General features: G+C 40.2%; 1 protein-coding gene across 4 annotated transcripts in view; it reads right to left on the reverse strand.

The window, feature by feature from the left end:
• Positions 1 to 14,006: 14,006 nt before the first annotated feature.
• The window catches only part of MYRIP (myosin VIIA and Rab interacting protein), a 444,715-nt gene continuing 437,455 nt past the window's right edge, over positions 14,007 to 21,266 (reverse strand). For 2 of the 4 annotated variants that reach the window (XM_072651461.1, XM_072651460.1), the window contains exons 14-18: positions 21,118 to 21,174; positions 19,975 to 20,079; positions 19,800 to 19,860; positions 19,518 to 19,630; positions 14,007 to 16,264 (exon numbers count right to left, since the gene is read on the reverse strand). In XM_072651461.1, coding sequence (XP_072507562.1) covers positions 16,232 to 16,264; positions 19,518 to 19,630; positions 19,800 to 19,860; positions 19,975 to 20,079; positions 21,118 to 21,174 — 369 coding nt within the window. In that variant the 3' untranslated portion in view covers positions 14,007 to 16,231. The remainder of the gene's footprint in view (positions 16,265 to 19,517; positions 19,631 to 19,799; positions 19,861 to 19,974; positions 20,080 to 21,117; positions 21,175 to 21,266) is intronic. The other 2 variants (XM_072651463.1, XM_072651462.1) reach the window with 1 other exon arrangement.

Consider the following 21,266-nt stretch of genomic DNA (forward strand, 5'->3'; position numbering starts at 1 on the left):
AAAATACTGATCCATTTACAAGTATGGCTGAAGTAATTGGATGAGATATCAGCTGATAGACTATAAACTCCCAGAAGACAAAAACTGTTTTTCTTTGTCTTTGTATACCCCAGCAACAGCGCCTGGGCAGAGCTGGTTGGTTGGTTCTGGAAGAGGACCAAAATGACATCACCATGATAAAGTGAAGTTTCAATGTGTACAATATAGCTGATCAGACCAATACGGAATGCTCTACCACAGACTGGGAACAGATAGGGTGGATACTTAAATTTGCACATCTTACATTTCCTTTGTGCTGTTTCAATTCTGCTTTGCTCATGGATATGGGCACGCCATGCTGAGCCAGTGTCTCCCATGTCGCACAATCAAATCCAAAGGTCTTGAGAGAAACCTTGAGAGTGTCCTTGTACCACTTCTTCTGACCACCATGTGATCGCCTGCCCCATGTGAGTTCTCCATAAAATAGTCTTTTTGGCAAGCTTACATTTTGCATTCGAACAACATGGCCAACCCATCAGAGCTGCACTCTCTGAAGCATAGTTTGAATGCTTGGCAGTTTAGTTTGAGCAAGGACCTCAATGTCTGGAACCTTATCCTACCAGGTGATCCTCAGAATCTTCCTAAGATAGTTCAGATGGAAGCGATTCAGTTTCCTGGCGTGGTGATGGTAGACTGCCCATGTTTCACAGGCATACAACAATGCCTATTACATCACTGTCAATTGATCAACTGCAGTTTTCCCCTAATCAATGGATGCCAATAATACAACTCCTATTTTATGAGAGAACCTGAATATTTTTAAGTTAAGAAGGGATATTCGTGTTGGAAAAGGTTGGGAGCCCCCATCTAAAGTCTTTCATCTTTATCTCTTTCAACTGCACAGGCAGATAGCACATCTTAATGTATTTTAGGGCTGGCTGTGTTCATTGTCTAGCCTAGTTTTAGGAATGAATAGGTAGGCAACTCTGAATTTGAATCAATTAAAGAGGCTTCAGATATTTTAAATGGACGTTAAAGCTTTCCAACCCCAGGGAAAGCTCTTCAAAAGAACAGTTCCATTTACCTGCACTATATAATAATTATTACTCAGTTGCCAAGGCTGAGGACTCATTCAGCTAAATGTTCTGTAAAATGCAAATTTTGCACAGGGCAGACTTCTCCTAAGAGAAAATAAAGAGGTTGTCATGCAAGGAGATGTTTTTAAATGAGCACGCCAAATGTCTCCTTGACTTGAAATGTTTCAGTCTGAATTTCAGTGAATATAGCAGATAGATGCATTGTCATTACTCTTCAGAAGCAACCAGGTGGCCAGAGAGATAGAGAATGCTGGATTTAGAGTTAAGAAGACTTGCTTTCCAGTCCTTCCATGGACCCTTAGTGGCTGTGTTACCTTGGGAAAGGCACTTAATGTCCCTCAGCTTTCATTCCTTCATCTGTAAAATGAGAATATTAATAGTAAAGGGATGTTGGGAGGATCAAATGATGTTCCCATCAATGTACAGCATTTTGCTAGTTTGGCTACAGCAGGAAGGGTTGGGGTAGATTTAATATAGGCATGGTGCCAGCTCTTGAAGATTTTCCTTCTCCACTCAGCATTCAACCACTCCAGTAGCACTTCTTAATCAGAGAAACCCTAATTTTGCATTGAAGATTCACTGAATGACAACTTAGCTGGCATTTTGAGACCTAAGTCTTTAGTCATCTTGGGTACGTGGACCAAGAAGTATGATTATTGTGTGTTTTGGGAAAATGACACTGGTAAATAGTGTAAATAGTGGGCCACATTTTGGGGGCTTCGCAGCACCAAAACTGGTGAATGTGGAAGATGGATGTTAAGATAGGTTTTTAAATTATTTTGTGATTTTTCTTCTGTTGCCCTTCATACACCCCCAACCCCCCACATATACACACACACTACTTTCTTCCTACTTCTTAGTGCCTAGCAGTGTTTGGCACACAGTAGGTGCTGAATAAAGCCTTACTTGCTTGATTCTAGTCTACTGTCACCTCCTTGAGAGCAGGAATAGTTTCCTTTTTGGCTTTGAGCCTCTGGCACATCACCTGGTACAAAAAATCGTTTAATAAATACTTGTTGAATTAAGTCGAGTTTGACCCTAGCTTTTATCTATTTCTACCTCTGTTTCTCATCATTCTCTTTTTCAGATTGTTTCATTTGAGATTTTAGACCAAATATGTGGAACTGATTTTAGACCAAGTATATGGAACAGAAAAAGCTAACCTCAAGCCAGGGGTTTGCTTCAAACATTTTTACCCTTGAAGAAGAAGCTGCTGGGGCTGCCTGTATTCTCTGTGACAGCAGAGCCCCTGGGATTTCAAGGCATTGTCACACATTAAAGTAACCCCACAGATACAGCTGCTTCTTAGTTCCTGTAGCCCTTTGTGGGACTGAGTTGTTCTCTGTACTTTGTGGAAGGCAGATAGTTGAAAGAAAGTGGTTTGCCTGGAATTCTCAGTTAGTTGGTTAGAGCTCAATGCTAATGAACCCAGGGTCATAAGTGAATCTCCAGGAGGGCCAGTATGCTTAAGAGTGAGAAAAAAAACTTTCTTCAAGGCACAGACTCTGTTCCAGTGAACCTCTCACCTTTGCAGATTCTGCAAAATGGGATGAGCTACAGTTTAAAAGAAAGTTGTTCTTTAGTTGTTTCAGTCCTGTCTGCCTCTTCATGACCCCATTTGGGGTTTTCTTGGCAGAGATACAGGAGTAGTTTGCCATTTCTTTCTTCAGCTCATTTTACAGATGAGGAAACTGAGGTAAACAGGTTTAAGTGACTTGCCCAGGGTCACACAGCTACTAAGTGTCTGAGGCCAGATCTGAACTCAGTAAGATGAGTCTCTAATTTATCACCACCGTCTGTCAAAACCTCAGCACAATCAAAATTCATGGTACAGTGGAAAGAACAATGGATTTAGAGTCAGTTACCCTGGGTTCAAATCCTAGGTCTGCCTCCTCCTACATGTGGGACAAGTCACAATCTTTCTGAAACTGTTTCTTCATGTGAAAAATGAAGGGATTGATTATATGATGTCCAGGATTCTTTCCAGATAAAAATCTATAATCCTATAATTCAGGTCCAATTGATGATTTCTCCTTTTCCTTCTCTCTCCATCCAAATCCAACACACATTTAAGTACCTACTGGTAGAAGACAAGTTTAAAGGGGAAAAGGTCCTTCCCTCAAGGATGTCCTCTTCTCCTGCCAGTGCTCACCCTTTGGCCAATGGTCAGCTGTTCCTCAGTTGTTATCTCAGGGTTGATCACCCTGGGGCCAGCTTGGTGATGAGCCCTTTAGGAGTTTGCTAGACTGTGATCTACTTAAGATCACAGACATACAGGTGAGCACTAGTCAGTCTATTTTCTGGAAGCTTTTTCAGTTTTGCAAGGCATACCTGAGCTTGTGCTCACCTAATACAGCCTTTCAGCCTCCAGAATCCCCTGGGTCCCATGCTGAGGCCTCTGAATAAGCTTTTAGTAGTGGGAGTGAAAGTGGAAAAGAAAGAAAGGAAGGAAGGAAGGAAGGAAGGAAGGAAGGAAGGAAGGAAGGAAGGAAGGAAGGAAGGAAGGAAGGAAGGAAGGAAGGAAGGAAGGAAAGAAGGAAGGAAGGAAGGAAGGAAGAAACTTGCCTTACTAGATCCTTGAAAAGCTGTTGGGAAAGTTCCTGGTCAGCCCAGTTTCTTTCTGTCTGGGCTTCAAAGGAGGAGGCAGATGTTCATAAGGTATTTCCATTCCTCTGCTTAATCAGAAATATCTGAAACCTCTTTAACTGCTTCCAAGTCACAGTTCCCAACCTAGGTCATAGAATCAAGTAGTAAAATGAGCACAGCTGACTCTGAAACATTATGGTTTCATAAAGAAGACAATCTTTGATATCTATATCTCCAGTGCCTAGCACAGTAGGAGGCACACAGTAGGTGCTTAATGTGTATTGGTGAATCTATTGTCTGTTCAATAAGATTAGAATGGATGGTGTAAGGCAGAGACTCTCCACTTTTTTTTTTTTTAGTACGAGAGTCCCTTCTTAACGTAAGCACATTTCAGGGACGTCCCCACAGTAGCATTTATAGTATTGATATTTGTAATGCGATTATAGTTTTTGATGAGGTCTTTTCCCTATGAAGTCAGTTTAGCATAATATTGATGATAACAATGTTGGTAGTAGTAATGAAAGCTGGGATCCACATAAGGCTTTAAGGTTTACAAAGAGTCTTACTTAGTGTATCTCCTTTGAGCCTAACAACAGTCCTGGAAAGCAGGAGCAATTATCATTCCCATTTCTATAGAAGAGGAAACTGAGGTTTTCTCATTCCAAATTGAAACTTGCCCCGAGGTCATGGCTCCAAGTGTCTGAGGCCAGACTTGAGTTCAGGATGTCCTGATCCAAGATCTAATGCTTTATTTACTGTTAGAGTAGAGAAGCAGATGAAGACCCTGAGTACCTAAACAGGAGATGAGAAACATCACTTTCTTTCATTTTTTCCCCTTTTATTTGAGTCTTCTTGTATAAAATGACTAATATGGAAACGTTTACTTAATTGCATATGTACAACCTATGTCTGATTGCTTATGGTTTCATGGAAAGGGGAGAGGAAGGGAGGGAGAAAGGGAGGGAGGGAGGGATAGAATTTGGAACTCAAAACCTTAAATAAAAATGTTAATTAAAAAAAAAAAGGAAGGCTGCCATTGATGTGGGAAGAATTGTGATCATCCCTTAAGGCTTCTGGAGGTAAGGAGACTGAAGACTAAAACCCAACCCTACATTGAGGAGAATAGTTGGGATAAGAAAAGGGAAAGGAGAACAGAAAAGAACAAAAAAAAGTCCAAGGAGCTCCCCAGTTAGAGAAAGACTATAGATGATGGAGGGTAGCTAGGTGTGCAATGAATAGAGTGCAGGGAATGAAGTCAGGAAGACATCCTCGTGAGTTCAAGTCTGCCCTCAGACACTTACAGCTGTGTAACCCTGGGCAAGTCACTTAACTCTGCTTGCCTCATTTTCCTCATCTGTTAAATGAGCTGGAAAAGGAAAAGGCAAACAACTCCAGTATCTCTACCAAGGAAATTCCAAATGGAGCCTTGGAGAGTCAGACTGATTAAGCAGAGGAATTAAGCAGACAGACAGTCAAAAATGACTGAAAAACAACACTGATGATTCTAGAAATTTTAAAAGGTTGCAAAGAAGGAGCTAAGTTCCTGGAGACAAGGCCAACATGCAGACTAACTTATTATAAATACACGTCCTAACATCTTGAGAAAGGCTTTCCTTTTATCTTTCGCCATCACTTCTGGGACTCTTAAAATCTGGATGAATCATCCAGAATAATCATTTCTCTCTTATCTTACTATGAGCGGGGGTGTTGCTTAGAAAAATAGAGATTCAGCAAATGCAACAAGGAGATTTTCTCGTTTTTTTCCAAGGAACAGAGATGAAAGTGGGCCAAAAAGACAAATTGAAGGTGAAATGAGGTATTAAAAATGGGTAATTATTACCTTTTCAGAATCGATCTAATAGGAGAGAGATTAGATAGGCCCCCTGAAGTCTCTAGGTTTATGATCATTTTAACTAATGTCATTAATGCTCTACTTGGATGCCTTATCTTGGGGTGAGGAGGGCCCTTGATTCTCAATAGTCACACCAATGGAGTATAAACCTTGGCACATCTCCCTGAGCTCAATAGACCTTAAGCATGGCCCCGGTGAAAGCCTGTATATCGTTTCTGGTTCAAGGACTAGCTTAGCTAGCTTTGCCAAAGATCCTCACCAGATGCTTGGCCATTGTGTGATTAATTTTTATTGTTATTCTTAATCATCTTTATTATTTCTTGCCAAAGCAACTCTGGAAGATTAATAAGGCAGAGAGGGGTTGTAAACCTGCATCATGGAAGGGGGTGCTTACACTGTGTTTTTGCTCTTGGGCAGCCCATGCCTCTCAAAGAGAGACATGGCTAAGGGTGTCCAGGAGAAGGACTTTACTTCCCTGTGAATATACTCTTCAACTTTCTATAAATATAAAGTATGTATGGAAGGGTCCTTCAGTGTCTTGTTTGTCATGTACAATTCAGTTTGATTCCTTTGGGTGTCCAACGGGTTCTTACCATCACCTGGAGCAACCTTGGACCAATTGAAGAACTAGGGATTTGAATAAAAGAAACTTTTCTTCCATTTACTGATGTGGGTATTTCCTCCAATGATGCAAATTGCAGTCCATTTCCCCCTGCATGTCCTGTGCATCTTTTGACTAATAGATTTGTTCTGTTTTGCCACAGAGGCTGGATGACTGAGCACTCATCAGGTAAACTTTAGCAGGGATTCCTTTCAGATATGGATTAGATAGCCTTGAAGCCACCGCCAATTCCCAAATTCTGTGATTCCGTAAGATTGCCAAAGGAAGTTGACCTGACCTCTTGACTTCCTAGATTTATCTTGACATTTCAAGGATATTGGGGAAACAGAGTAGGTTTTTACAAATTTGGAAGAGGGATATGCCTGGAATTTTCAGCTGTTCACTTAAAATTGAAGGAAGGTGAGGAGACTCAGGGTTGGTGTCATATCATGGAGGAGTGACAACAATTTTCTGGGAGTTTTTTCTTCCCACAGGGATGACAAATTATTCTGGAGAGGAAAGGATATCAACAGAAAGATAAATACCAAAGTATTTTCTTTGGTTTAAAGCACAGTTCAGCAGAACTCTGGACTGATTTTTCTTTTTAGAGTATTTATTTTTTTTATTATTTTATTTTTGGTTTTCAATTCTCTTTCTCTCTTTTCTTTCTTCACCAAATGAGAAGGTGAGAAAAAAAACCAATGTATATATATATATGTGTATCTATCTATCTATCTATCTGTAGATAGATAGATAGATAGATAGATACACATACACACACACATACGTATGTGTATGTATGTGTATTGTTGTTGCTTGGTCATTCAATTGTGTCCAACTCTTTGTGATCCATATGGTGATCCCCCATGGGGATTTCTTGGCAAAGATATTGGAGTGGTTTTCCATTTCCTTCTTCAATGAATTAAGGCAAAGGTTAAGTGACTTACCCAGAGTCACACAGCTGGTAAATGTGTAAGGAATTCAGGAATTCCTGACTCCAGGCCCAGCATTCTGTCCACTGAGACACCTAGCTGCACTTGGAATCTCTCTCTCTGTCTCTGACTCCCAATACACACACACACACACACACACACACACACACACACACGCACACACACACACACACAAACACACACACATTTAATTCCCACAATAGCTCTAGATTTTCAACATCATCCTTCCTCTCCTCTCCTGCTTTTTTTTTTTCGCCTTTGAAAACTTCTGACTAACCTATATGTAGTATCCTCTTAGTCCCTTCTTCTACTTGCAGCATGCTACAAACTCCCTCTGCGTTCACCATCGTAACTAGCAATGGAGTAGTAGGGATCTAACTTACTGACGTCTACTTTTCTCCTCAGAGTTCTAAGGATAAATCTGAAGAACCAGAATTTCTACTTCTGGTGGTCAAGAGCCCCCATTCAGTGTGTTTTCCAATACTGATTAACCAATTGACATGTACTGGCTTTTACAAAAGGGTATTTACTGAGAAGGCATACTAAGAACAGTAGATATAAAACATTTACCCCATCCTAGGGGACATACTATGCCCTTGCACAATTAATCCCCCATAGGGAGAGTAGGTGCAGACTTAAGGTAGGGTAATGATGATGATGATGATGATAGCAGTAATAGTTATCTTTTATATAGTGCTTCAAGTTTTTCAATGTGCTTTAAATGTCCTCTGATTTGATCTTCAGAACAAGAATATGAAGTAGTTGATATTATTATCCCCATTTTACAGTTGAGGAAACTGAAGCTGAAAAAAAGTCACTTGGCCAGGGACACATCATAGGTGTCTGAGGAAGGATTTGAAACAGGTGTCTGACGCAAGTCTTCCTGACTCCAAGTTTGGCACTCTATCCACCCCACTCTCCCCACTGAAATTTGCTTCTAGAATGGCATTGATGATGACCACTCACTTCCTTACTTAGCTGGACTGCTCCTCTTAGGCCATGGCATCTTCACTGGATGTTTCCCTTCCAGTTGTTCTGGATCTTCATCTGTCTGTTTATGGAGACTTACATTCCCATTTTAGATACTGCCATAACCACCTCCACTCAGATGGCCTCCTTAGCCTCCCTTCAGCTCTGTCTGTTGGTGTAATTTTTGATGGCTTTGATGAATTTCTAAGGCTTGTTGGTTGGCTGGGTACTCCCAACTCAGAATTCTGATTCCCCCCAAATCTGGAAAGAATAAACTAAAACAAAAAGGTAATATGTGTTTGTAAACGCATGGCTCCTGGAAGAGAAAGAGTGATTAACCTTTCCCCACTTGGCAACTCACAGGAGTCCTCCTCACTTGAAAACCACCAGGGAAGGGAGAGGCCTCAGGGACAGGAGTCATCCTTTTAGTATATCCGTGGTGTTTTGGCTGAGCAGACAAGTAAAAGATATCATTGCCACACAGTATAAGGCCTGAGTCATCATGGCTGACATGAAACAGGAAGAAGAATGGATTAGTTTCCTTTTAAATGATAGTGGTGATGAGACAATGGGTATGTTACTTGATCTCCAGGGTCTCAGTTTCCTAGTCTATCAAATGAAGCCATTGGACTATTAGATGGTCTGTCAGGTACCTTCCACTTCTCAGTCAAGGATCCTATAAAACTGTAATTTTATATGTCAACTATAAGCAATGTAGTTGAGTGGGAAGAGCATTGGACTTGGTGTCAGAAGGACCTGGGCTCTAGGTCTCAACCCACTCTTCTTCTTCTAGTTAAGGAACTCTGGTCAAGTCACAAACTCTCTGAGCTCTAGTTTTTGGATATCTAAAACAGGGACCATAATATTTGCCCTACTTGCTTCACAGTGTAGTTGAGAGGACCAAATGAGAAAATGCTTGTAAAAGCACATTGAAGCTGCATTACATGAATGCAAGTGATTATTAGAACATTATTATTTTTCCTATAATGATGACAATGTTAAGCCATTAAAAGTCTCCAGCTGAAGCGGCAGAAACAATTTCTAATACTGGGTAATGTGCATTATTCCTCATTTCTGATTTAATTCATTAGACTATTTACCAGATAAAGGCAAGGAAGTAACTATAATTCAACTACATTAATTATAACTTCTTTAAAATCTCAATTAGCATTTACTACCTCTAAAATTCATCCTAAAGTATAAGAACTGAGGATTTATGATAGTTAATAAAAAAGAATTTTTATTACCCAGTTAATGAAGTCAAAATGGAGACCATGGACTTTATTACCCTGCAAGGTTTTACAAACTCTAGTGCTGATTTGTCAGGTGTGCTGTTGCAACATTCAATAACATGTCTATTTCACACATTGGACAAATATGTTAACAATGGATCATATGGTGACTCGATCTTTTAATAGGGATAAGGGTTGAATGAGCTGAACTAGAGGTTCTCAAAAGTCTCTTTTGGCTATGACATTTCATGAATCTATGAAAAAAGACATCCAAAATGACAGAAGACCAGATCTAGGGAAGCTTAGTCTTGTCAGGTTTAATTAATTGACATAATTTCTGTTTTGACACAAACAGTAAACTGACTATTTGATATGTGGTATTAATCACCTCACCATAAACACCAACAGGGTTAGTAGTTTGGGTTTCCTAAGTCAGAATTGCAGACAAGGCATCTGGGCTTCGACTTTCATGAAGACTTCACAGTTTGGTCAATTCAACATTGTGCTCCACTGACATGACTTTTGAATACTCAGTATCACCTCCAGGCCATGATAGAGCATCCAAAGATGATTTTAGTGGGCCATTAAAATACCAAGCTCCTTTTGAAGGGGTCCAACGATGCCATAACCACAATGTGTCAAAAAAAGAAAAGATAAAAAGAAACTGACTTCTGTTCTACAAAAGGCAAATGGGACTTTGTCCACCAAATTCCTTGATAGGTACTTTCTCTCTCCCCACTTCCTTTCAGCCTCCCTTTATCTATTGTCTTTCCCTTTAGAAGGTAAGATCCTTGAGGGCAGGGATGTCTTCTATTTGTATTCTCAACACTTAGCATAATGCTTGGCACATACCAAGCACTTCATGGATTCTTAAGGACTTGTTGACTTGGTGATTTTGGACAAGTCATCTGATCTCCTTGGCCCAGCATTCCCCATCTCTGAGGTCCTTTATAGCTTTAGCTCTATGATCCTATGAATAAAGGAACAAAGTATTTATTAAGCCTTATTCTGTGCCAAACACTGTGATAAGTTCTAGGGACACAAAGAGAAAAAGCAAAGATAGTCTCCTCTCCCCCCCCCCCCCCCCCAAGTCTCACAGTCCTTAGGATGCAGTGGCAAAAAGTCTTAACACTTCTTTCATGTTATTGCCATTGATAGGGTTTCATCCGTCTCTGATGTTGAACCATGTGACAGTGCCAAGCACTTTGGTGGTCAGAACTTTCTTTTCTGGGTCTTCAGTAGCTAAGGCTGTAACACTTATAGGAGCAGTTGTCAGGACACTGGGCTGGAAACAATGCTATTCCTAAGGCTCTTGGGCTCAGTGGCTTGGGTTGTTTTCCTTAGGGTCTGTGGGGTTAGTGGGCAAGGTGGTGGTGCTGGTGGTTTACTTTGCTTGGCTCAGGCTGCTTCCTGTGTCTCCTTCAGGGTGCCCTGATGCTTCAGCTATAAGAAACTACCTATCAGAACTGTGAATTGCTATCTACTGCAAATCACTTAATAGCCACTAAAGATGATATGAGAAATGCCCATTTGCCTTATGTAGAACAGAAGTCAATTTCATTCTTTTCAGACTGATCCCAGAGTGAGAGCAAGAGGTGGAAAATGGGTGGGGTGGGGGGAGATGAGCAGCAAGTCAGAAGGGAAAAACACATGTTCTTTTCAGGAGAGCCTTACTTCTGGAGGTCAGGGTGATGGTGGTAAGTAGCTGATATACAATGGTTTCTGTAGGGTGACCCTGCAGGGCTCTTTCCCACAAAAGTTTGCTTCTTGTTGCAGTGATCCGACCAAGTTCTACAATGTGCAACACAGGAATGCCTCAAACCACCCAATCCTTATTGACATCAGCAGGAGTCACGTGGATTAACCACCATAGTGAGTTTTGGAAACCTCAGTAAGTCCAAGAGTAATTACTTCTGTATATTACACACAGGGACAGAAAAGGCAGAAATCATCAGGAATTGGTTAGGCAATTACATGGAAGTAACTGCAATCAGAGTGATGGAGAGCTAATGCTAAGCTAAAGAGCATCACAATGATACTTGTGCCCTGCACCTTGGAATTGGCCTCTTATAAGGAGAGCTAAGGAGATATTGGGTTTCCTGAAATCTCAGAGGCGCCTTCCCAAATTCCCTTTGAAATGTACCCATCAGGTTGTAATCCCTGTGAATGTCTGCCTGCCTGATAGGCACAGATGTACAGATTAGATTGAGGAAATAGGCTCCCCACTTCCTTAATTAATTGAGACCAGAGGTTCTTAAGCTAAAATATATAGAACTACAAAGGAAACCAAAGATTAGTGAAAATAAAGATTAAATGTCTTTTCCATGAAATGAATGGAAATCTCTTGATTCTTGAAATCTATCCAAGAATGGTGGATCCCAGGTTAAGAGGCCCTGATCATCAGGCTGGCCAAACTGAAAAGCACAGTCAATTAATAAGTCAATATGTACTGATTATGTGCCAGACTCTGTTCTAGGTGCTGAACAGGAGAGCTTAAACCTCTCTCCTCAGAAGGGGCCCACCGTGGGCAGGATCTGGTGGGAGACTTGTTCACCTTTGCCCTCATAGGACTGATAGAGACATGTGGAAGGAGTTGGCCCCAGAGGGCAGAGCTAGAATCAATGATTAGAAGTGGCAGAAAGGGCACATTTAGGGGTAAAATAAACAACTTCCTAACATTGGTGCTGTCCAAAAGGGATAATGGCTGCTCGAAGGGGATTAAGTGTAGATGACTTTCTCTTAATGGAGGATTTAAAGCAAAGGCTGGGTAGTCATTTGTCAAGTATGAGGATTCCAGTTCTGATGCAGATTAGCCTCTGAGCTTCCTGCCTGACACTGAGATTACGTATGTCTCTGTAGGACAGGTGAACTGAATTGAAACACGGTCATTTCATTCTTTTCTTTTCATAGCTAACACCCATCAGTGAGGCAGACTCAGCTGTATGTGACTGGCACAAATTCTCAGGACTCAATGCTCTATTCATTCTACTCTTAACGATACAAAACCTTGACTTTGTTGTGTAGATGCTGAGGACAATTACAGCCCAATGACATGCATTCTGAATCTGCACCTATTGCCTAAACTGAAGGGACACTTTTCAATGCCAGCACATTTGAATAGTTGTGAATCATTCAACCAGCATTGAAAAGTCAAGCTTTCCTCCTAAATTAGCAGGGTGCTCATTTGGACTGGTGTTGGATGTACTCACAAGTTTCAGTAGCCAAATCCTTACCGAACAGAGAGCTACTAACCCATAAGCCACCGTCCCAGGCTAACAGACTTGGCATAAAGATCCCCTCCTGGCTTCGTATTTGGCTTCTGATTTAGATTCTATATGCCTTCCACAGAAATCTAAAAAACCACTAATGGATATTGTACATCTTTCCCATGTTAATATTTCATGACTCACAATTTCCTTCAGACAGAAGTGGATTTAGCCACAATTTGTCAATAATCAAGTTTTTAATCAGAACTGTATTTAATCAGAATTTGTGTCACCAATGATCTGTGACTCTCTTTCTCTGTGCTGTGTGTATGGGGGCTGGGGGGTGGGGAGCAGGGAGCCATCAGTCCTGTAAGGGAGTTCCAGATCCTGGCTGAATACTATGATAAATTCTTGGCTCCTCCTAGAACTTGGTTATATTTCAAAATAAGTGAGATTATCAGTTCTCTAGAAAGCTAGTGCAGACTAGTAGACCTGGAACTGGACTTGGGGTTAGGTAGATTGAGGATAATGTCCTGCTTCTGACCCACACTGGCTGTGTGACCTTGGACAAGTCACTCAACTTCTCCTTTCTCTAACCTACTAAGACTAAATTGCAGAGAATTTGCTAATCTGTGTTGGTTGAAGGGGTTTCTTCACTCTATACTAATATAATCACAGGTTTAGACCAAAAGAAAAACAACAACAAAATTCAGGCATATTTTTCTTGGCCATGTCATGACTCAACAAACAAGTGTAAATTATCTTTAAGTTGTTGATATCTCAGAACGGGCATCTGGAGAAAGGAAGAGAGTCCTATTCTCTCAAGATTCCTATAAAGACACCAGACTGGGCAGAGATTCCATGCTTCTATTAGTATCCAGAGTTCAGCTCATACTATTGGAGCATTCCAAAGTAAACTGAAGGTGCATGTTGGGATAGGAAATAGCTAGGGCTGGTGTTCAACAAGAAATGGGCAGGCAATACAGTCTCAGAAACTCCTGAGCTCTGGAGAGCTGCAGGACTCCATGGAATGCTCCTGAGTCAAGTCATTGCTTCTTTCCCTTCATTCCTCATAATAGATTCAACATCTTTCGCATCCAAGTTCATGGACCCCCAAATCTATCCAAGGACAGCGAACTCCAGGTTAAGAGCCCAATGGCTCTGGGACTTCTTCATTCACATCAGATGTGTGGCAAGCTCTCTAACCTTAGAGGTCATTCAAGGACAGGAGGGAAGGCATTCTGTGATTCAATTCAGTTCAACAGGCATTGGCATCAACTGCATGATGGAGGCAGAGAAAAATTTAAGGCTGTTTCCCTGAGGCTGAAACAATCAGTCCATCTGGTCAAAAAAAAATCATCTGATTTAGGGAAAAATATCAGTCAAACCCACTCTGGTGGTAGTTCTAGCTTGAGAGTACCCAGCATGCACCTCTTTAATCGTGTGTGTGTGTGTGTGTGTGTGTGTGTGTGTGTGTGTGTGTGCAGCTGGCTTACATTCTTTTAGAAAAAAAGTCACATCTGCACAGACATTATTTTTCATAAATGACTTTTACTCTGTTATCACTTCTCCCGACAGTAATTCTTGGCAAAGATGCAGATAACATGAAGGCAAGCTTAACTTGTACTGAGACTTCATTAAAGAAATCATTAAAGCATCTTAATTTTCTTAAACCATTAAAATATTTTCATTTATAAAAATTAATCTAAGTATAAATATTAACACTAAAGATTGAAATCACTTGATGACAAAATAATCCTCCGTGTTGATAGAACATATGCTTTTGTGATTTTTCTGAATGATAAAATTAAATCTTCACACAGATTTGGCACAAGGAAACCTTTGTAAAAATTCAAATGTCATATGTCATAGAGTAGCTTTTTTTTTTTTTTTGCAATGTTTACACAGGACACATTTTTGTCAAAGAAGACAGAATATTTTAATACTAACACAACAGTAGCTTCTTCTCATGCCTCTTTATGGAATACATTCTATTCTGACCTCTGAGCTTTTTCGTATTGTGGGCTTTTCTCTTCTCCATTTTGTTTTAAATCACACCAGTAGAACAAAAGTCAAAGAGTTAACTCTATTCAAATGAGTCTTTTAGGTTGGATAACACATACACAGTATTAGTAAATATTATAATTAGACAAATATGCAAATCACCATCAGGGTCAGCTTATGACTCATACCTGCAGCCATCAAAGATTAGGAAATGGGTGTAACAGACAAAGCAATCATCTAGAGGTTAAAAATGGTGCAAAGGGAGATTTTCTTTAGTCATCCCAATTAATTCAACCCCCCTAACTAGATTTTCCTTTAATAATATGAATAAACATGACCCACTTTACTGAATGATGTTTTTAGGTTTGTTTGTTTTTGTGAACAGAATGCAAGTTGACACATATTTGGTACATGTTCCTGCTGTCCACACATGCCCAGAGTAACATAATAGTTTATTAATGCTACATTTATAATTTGGAGTCACGCTGCTTATGATAATTTATTTTGAAATAAAAAGGTATTTAGCATTTCCTTTGAAATAATTTGATACTTTGAATCCTAAAAAATTATTTTCCAACTGGCTTTCAGTAAGTAATTTTGCATTCAGTTTATCTTTTGTATTCTATTAGAATCCTACCCAATGGATTTTTACCTAGTAGATAGAGTCCTGGACTTGGGAATGAAAATACTAGGTTGAAGTCTTACTTCTGCCTTGGTGACTTTGTCTGTATAATGGGGATACTAGTATCAAGCTATATTGTATAATATAAATGTGTGGGCTAACATTAGTACTAAATTACACACCCTTGATTTGGGTAATGTTCAGAAGGTGAGTTATGGGCTGTGTTTTCCCATCACTCTTCTCTTCTCTGCTGTTGGGAAAGTCTAAGTCCTAAGGAGGTCCTTGGGCACCTATTCAATGAACATATCCCCAGTTGTTGCTGAAAGTGTCAAGGTACCAGTGACTTGTCTAGATTTCACACTAGGCCCTGGGATGGAGACAAAGAGCAAATGCATGTGTTTGTTTAGGTGTGCTGCATTTATTTCATTAGGGACTATCCTGGTGGAATGTGACATCACGATTTGTGACTTCAAACTAATAAAAATAATTGTAAGAGCCATGAGCCAGAAGCCTGGCAGACGGAGAGGAGATTAACAGATGCCTCTGCTCATTGATAGCTTATTTTTCTTTTTGTTTTTAAGAATGAAAATTGCACTCCCACTACTCCCAACATCAGTGAAACTAGTGTTCACTACCAGGACCACTTTCCTTAGCATGCATAAGTCAGGGAGGTCTTTGTGAGCACTAGCAGGTGCCAGTAGGATGGCCATTTTCTCTTTTACCAGATGGAATTTTAAAAGACATCTGGTGGAATCAGGGCTACCAAAAAAAAAAAGCCACATATATTATCTTAAAAGACAACATTCTTTAGCACAATTGATTGACAGGGGAAAAAAAGTGCCATTTGTAAAACAAAGAGCTTTGCTTTGGAAACTCAGTATCTTAGTATCTTTCCTGGAATCTCAAGGGAACATAAGGCAATGTTCCCACTAGCAGACCAGAATGCTGAAGCCTTGGACAGCTTTCTCAGTGAGGTATCCAAGACGAAAAGAAAGCCCTGCTCCCAGAGGAAGCGATGCTCCTCCAGGGCCTATTTTCTATGGGACATACTGTATACAATGGCTGTTCAAGAAAGGCACTGGTGTATACAGCTGGAGGCAGTGTGTGATTGGCAGTAGAGTTGTGTACCCCTAAAACATTATGGCGGATCCTAGAGTTGGTTCCTAAGAGAAAGAGAAAATGATATATTAGCAAAATATTGAATAGATGATTGACTACTTAGCAACAATAAAAATGTCTAAGAATCTAATGACTATCCATCTAACAACTCCAGGCTATTTCTACATTAGAGCTTTCTTAGTGACCAAATAGATAGAAGGTCTGGTGGTTGACATGGGGTATGAAGACTCTTTCCATTGTTATAGCTTTGTATAATAGATAAATCCTAGTGTTCCCTGAGGAACAAAGAGGTTAAGAGCTGGAAAAGGCCTCAGAGGTCCAACCTCATCATTTTACAAAGAAAGAAATTGAGGCCTCTGGAAGTTAAGTGACTTGTCTAAGGTCATTAGGTGTTGAAGTAACATTTGAACCCATTTCCTCTGATTCCAGAACCATTGTTCTTTCCATGCTGGGTCACACAGCTACTAAGTGTCAGAATTTGGATTTGAACCCAGACCTTCTTGACTTACAATCTGACATTCTATTGACTGGGCAAGGATGCCCTTGCTTTCTTCATTAGTCTTTTTTATCAGAAGCAACAATTATTTGACTAAAGTCCAAAGACAATGCTGGTGTTTACACACATAATCCACTAAGTCTCCTAGAAAGTGCTGTACCTTCTCCAGAATTTTCCCAAATGGTATATTGTGCCTTATTTTTCCACTCTAAAAGTATACAGTTATTTTAGACAGAAGGGTGATGATTAGTGGTTGTAGAAGAAGAAGATATGGAAGAAGGGATGAATAGGGACTGAAAAATCAAATAAAAACTGTCCAGCAGAAAAAGTCACCCTTCCTGAATTCCATCTCTGATGGTTACTTGTGGTGTGACCTTGGGCAATTTAATTTTTCTAGACTTCAGTTTTACCTTCTGTAAAATGAGGGGATTAGAATATGTCAATCTATTAATCAACACACATTTGTTAGGTATCAGTTATGTGCTGAACAACGTGCTCGGTGCTGAGTATACAGAGACAAAAATGAAATACTCAGGGAGCTTTCAATCCAATGAGGGTGGCAAGGTGTACATATAAAGGTATATTCAAGCTGCACTGTGGCTTCTAGGATCCTATATCTTAGTAACTATAAAACCTAAAGAAGCTATGTAAGGGGCTAAATGGGGCAGTGGAAAGCCTGGGGTTGGAATTTTCAATCTGCTACTCAGCAACCTTGGGCAGGTCTTGGCCTCTCTCTAGGCCTACTTGGTAAAAGGATGCTTGACTAGCTTGACTTCTCTATGACCACCCCTAAATCTTTATGCTCCTGCTCTGGCTCCTTCCTGGGCAGACTTCACACAACTGGCACTCAAAAGAGTTTAGGGGAAGTTATAGATTCATACATCTTCTAAGGGGGGTGATGACTTCTGAGGGATAAGCTAGTCTACTTGATTTTTGGACCTTATGTTTTAATCCTGGACTTTATAAGAAGCTTTCACAGACAAGCAATCATGTTATCCTGAACAGCTGTTTTGCAGTGGTCTGCAAGACAAAATGATGGCTTTTAAAGCATTTACAGAGGATTTTGTAGAAAGTGAGACTTGAGATAAGTTTTGAAGACAGCCAGGGATGCTAGAAGTCAGAGGTGAGGAGGAAGCAAACATCTGTCTGTCTATCTATATGTATCTATATATTACATATGTCTACATATAGTCATACTATATATGTCTATATATCTTAAATATGTCTACATATAAACATGTCTATGTGTGTATGGGGGTATGTTTGCGCATGTATATATGCATGTATTTTGTAGAGACCTAATTTTTGGTGTATTGTGGCCCCAATTAGAATATAAGTCCCTTTAGAAGAGAGACCTTATTTTTGCTTTTCTTAGGATCGCCAGCACTTAGCACAGTGCCTGGCACACAGTAAGCTATGGGAAATAAATTGAGCTCAAGTGATTGATTTTAGTCAAGTGTTGGAAAATTTAAAAAAAATAACAGTAACATACTAGCACGCAGATTGTTGTTAACTCCTCGGAGATGTTATCCTCTCCAGCAAAGGTTTGCTTTTCTTTTTAAAGTAAGAAAACACAAATTATCTTGTTACGTAGGAAGTAGGCACTGAAAAACCTCTAAATATTTTACACCTGAACAGGGAGATTTGGATGGGAAAATATTCCTGATTATTAAGCTCCACAGCTCTATAAGGGATGGCTTAAAGGACTAGGCAGCCTCTGTATCTGGCTCCTGCTTTTCCAATTTTCTGTAATGCTCATAAAACCTCTTCTTCATTAAAGTCTTAGCCATCCTTAGAGGCCTAGAGCAAATCCTTCCCTTTCATTTTCCCTGACGAGCCAGCTCAAGTGAGATCTCTTTTCTCTGGACTCCCAAAGTGGTTGTTTGGAATTTAGCATAGACCACCTGATGTTAATTATTTTTTTCATGCAGGTTAAGTCTTATCTCTCTGATTAGACTGTGAGCTGTTGGGGAGCAAGGCTCTGGGTTATACTTTCTTATTTAAGACATGGTCTTCAAGCACAGAAGTGCAGAAGATGTAGCAAACTCTGCTATCAAATCTCTTGCAGTCCTTTTGGCAACTGAGACACATACTTTAGAATATAAGGCATTCACATATATGCTCCCTGTTTTGGTCTTTTTTTTTTTTTCCAACACAATGATTGACACATAGTAGGCACTTTTTTGGCAAGCACTTATTAAGTGCTTACTATGTGCCAGGCACTATACTAAAGTGCTAGAGATATTAAGAAAGGCAAAAATAGGGTTTCTGCCCTAAAGGGACTTATATTTTAATTGGGGCTACAACATACAAAAAATTAGTTATGTACAAGATACATACACCTGCACTTCCTGCAGAAAGTGGGAACTGAGGTGAGTCTGGAAGGAAGCCAGGGATGCTAAGAGTCAGAGGTGAGGCAGAAGGACATTCCAGGGATGGGGGACAGCCAGTCAAAAGTTCAGTTATGGGAGGTGGAGTGTCATGTGGGAGGAACACCAAGTGGACCAGGGGAGCTGAGTTACAGCATGTGTAGAGGAGTATGAAGTGAAAGAATTTATTTACACTTTCCAGGGTAAGGAAAGGTAGGAAGGGGCTAGGTCATGAAGGACTTTGAATTCCAAACAGAGGATGCTTGCTAATTGATTGAAAGAAAGGTCACTAACGATACAATTTGTCATCCTGTGAATTAGATGAGACTCCCCCAAAAGAGGAGCCATGTTGACTAATGTTGAGATTGAGAAGTACCCTTTTCTGGAATTAACATCCACTGGGAAAGTGACAAAGAGGAGGGTGAAATTTACCATCAAGTCCTTGGCAGTACTTTTCCTGTCTTTAGTCCTTTGTGACCCTTGGAGGATGAAATTCCGGTTAAATGTTTTAGCAGAAGTGAGTGAAGCAGCCTCCATTTTCTCATCTGAAAAGAAAGTGAAGCACAAGGTTTACTGAGAAGGCTTGGTTGAAAGGTTCTCCAAGGGCTATTCAGAGGAAGAGAGCTTTCCACTATAGCTCATTTCCAATCTCCCCTTCCTGTTTGAATCATGCAATTTAGACAGTTCATTTTCAATGTTTTCTTTAAAGCATACTTTTCACCGGTGGGGCCGGGAGTTTTCTCCTCTGTTGTCTTGATGTATCAATGGTCTGTACCTATGAAAAGAACACAAGAATTAACATATTTACTTTTTACAAAGCGAAAAGACTATTTTCCCCCTCCTGGAATTCTCCTGGTGCTGAATATGTTGACAAAGAAAGTGAAGGCACCTGGTTCATTTGCTTCTGATCCCGTTTCCTTGTCAGGCGCACACAAGGAGCCACGTTCAACCCCGCCAAAGTCAGGGCTGCAATCCTGCTCTCGATATCTGAAATCTGAAAGCACAGAAAAATGGAGACAGGCAGGAAGAAGAAAATAAGACTATTACAAGTCTTCTAAATACATAAACCCATGACTGATCAACCATGTTATATTCAATAGGTCTACATTCCCAGATATTCCCATTCTCAGTCTTTCCTTAAAGAAACACTAGAAGTAGCCATTAAGAAAAAATGGAATAAATTATTTTCTTCTTCCAAAAGTTTCATGTGTTAGATGTGAATGTTACACATATAACATATAAAGGTATAATTCTCTCCGCCCCCCCTCACCTTTTAAAGATCAATAAATACACTCTTGGCAATTCCATTTGATGGCATATCATGGAATACCATAATTTTCAATAACCAAAATCACTGGTGACCTAAAGCACTATGACTGACACAATAGGCCTAAGTAGGCAATAAGATATCACTAATGGTGACTTCTTTTTGAGAAGTAACACACACACACTCACACATACATAAACATATCTAGGAAACATATGATCAGAAGTAGAGGGGGGAGGAAGGTCACTACACATCAAGAGATGTATATCATGTATAGACAGGGTGCTACGGAGAATAACTTCCAGAGACACCTCTAACATCCTGGTAGAACCTCTAAGAAAGCATTGGGACAATTTTCTATCCCCAAATTGACATGTGCATAAGTTTATCCTCTACTAAAACTTTATCCTGAGGGCTCATTGCAGTACAAAGGTGACTATGGCTCTTCCATGGCTATGCTATTACAGCACAAGTAACCATTGTGTATTTTTACCTTAATTTAAATGAATTCATTGAATTCTTTTCTGAAGGTGAGTTTTGAAAGAGAAGGAAAAATATAACTTGAGGGCACTGTTTGCCAGGGAAAGGGGATAGGGTTGTAGAAAGGCTGTGTTAGGTGAGCAAGACAAACCAGCTAGTTTGCAGTTTTGCAGAGAGCTTGGAGTACAGAAAAGGGATACTTATTATTGAGGATAATAGAAAGGGCGGTAGAATTAGGGAGAGAAGAAGCACATGGCATAGTACAGACCTAGCTCTGTCACTTACCGCTCCTGGGACCTTGGGCAAGTCAATCTCTCTCTCCCTGGGCCTCAGTTTCCACATCTGTAAAGTGGGTGGAGGGGTTTAGACTAGATTACTCCTAAGATCCCTTGTAGCTCTGAGACCTCGTGATTCCACAACTCAGTACTATTACC

The sequence above is a fragment of the Notamacropus eugenii genome, chromosome 3 (genome assembly GCF_028372415.1).
Source record: "Notamacropus eugenii isolate mMacEug1 chromosome 3, mMacEug1.pri_v2, whole genome shotgun sequence".
Lineage (NCBI taxonomy): Eukaryota > Metazoa > Chordata > Mammalia > Diprotodontia > Macropodidae > Notamacropus > Notamacropus eugenii.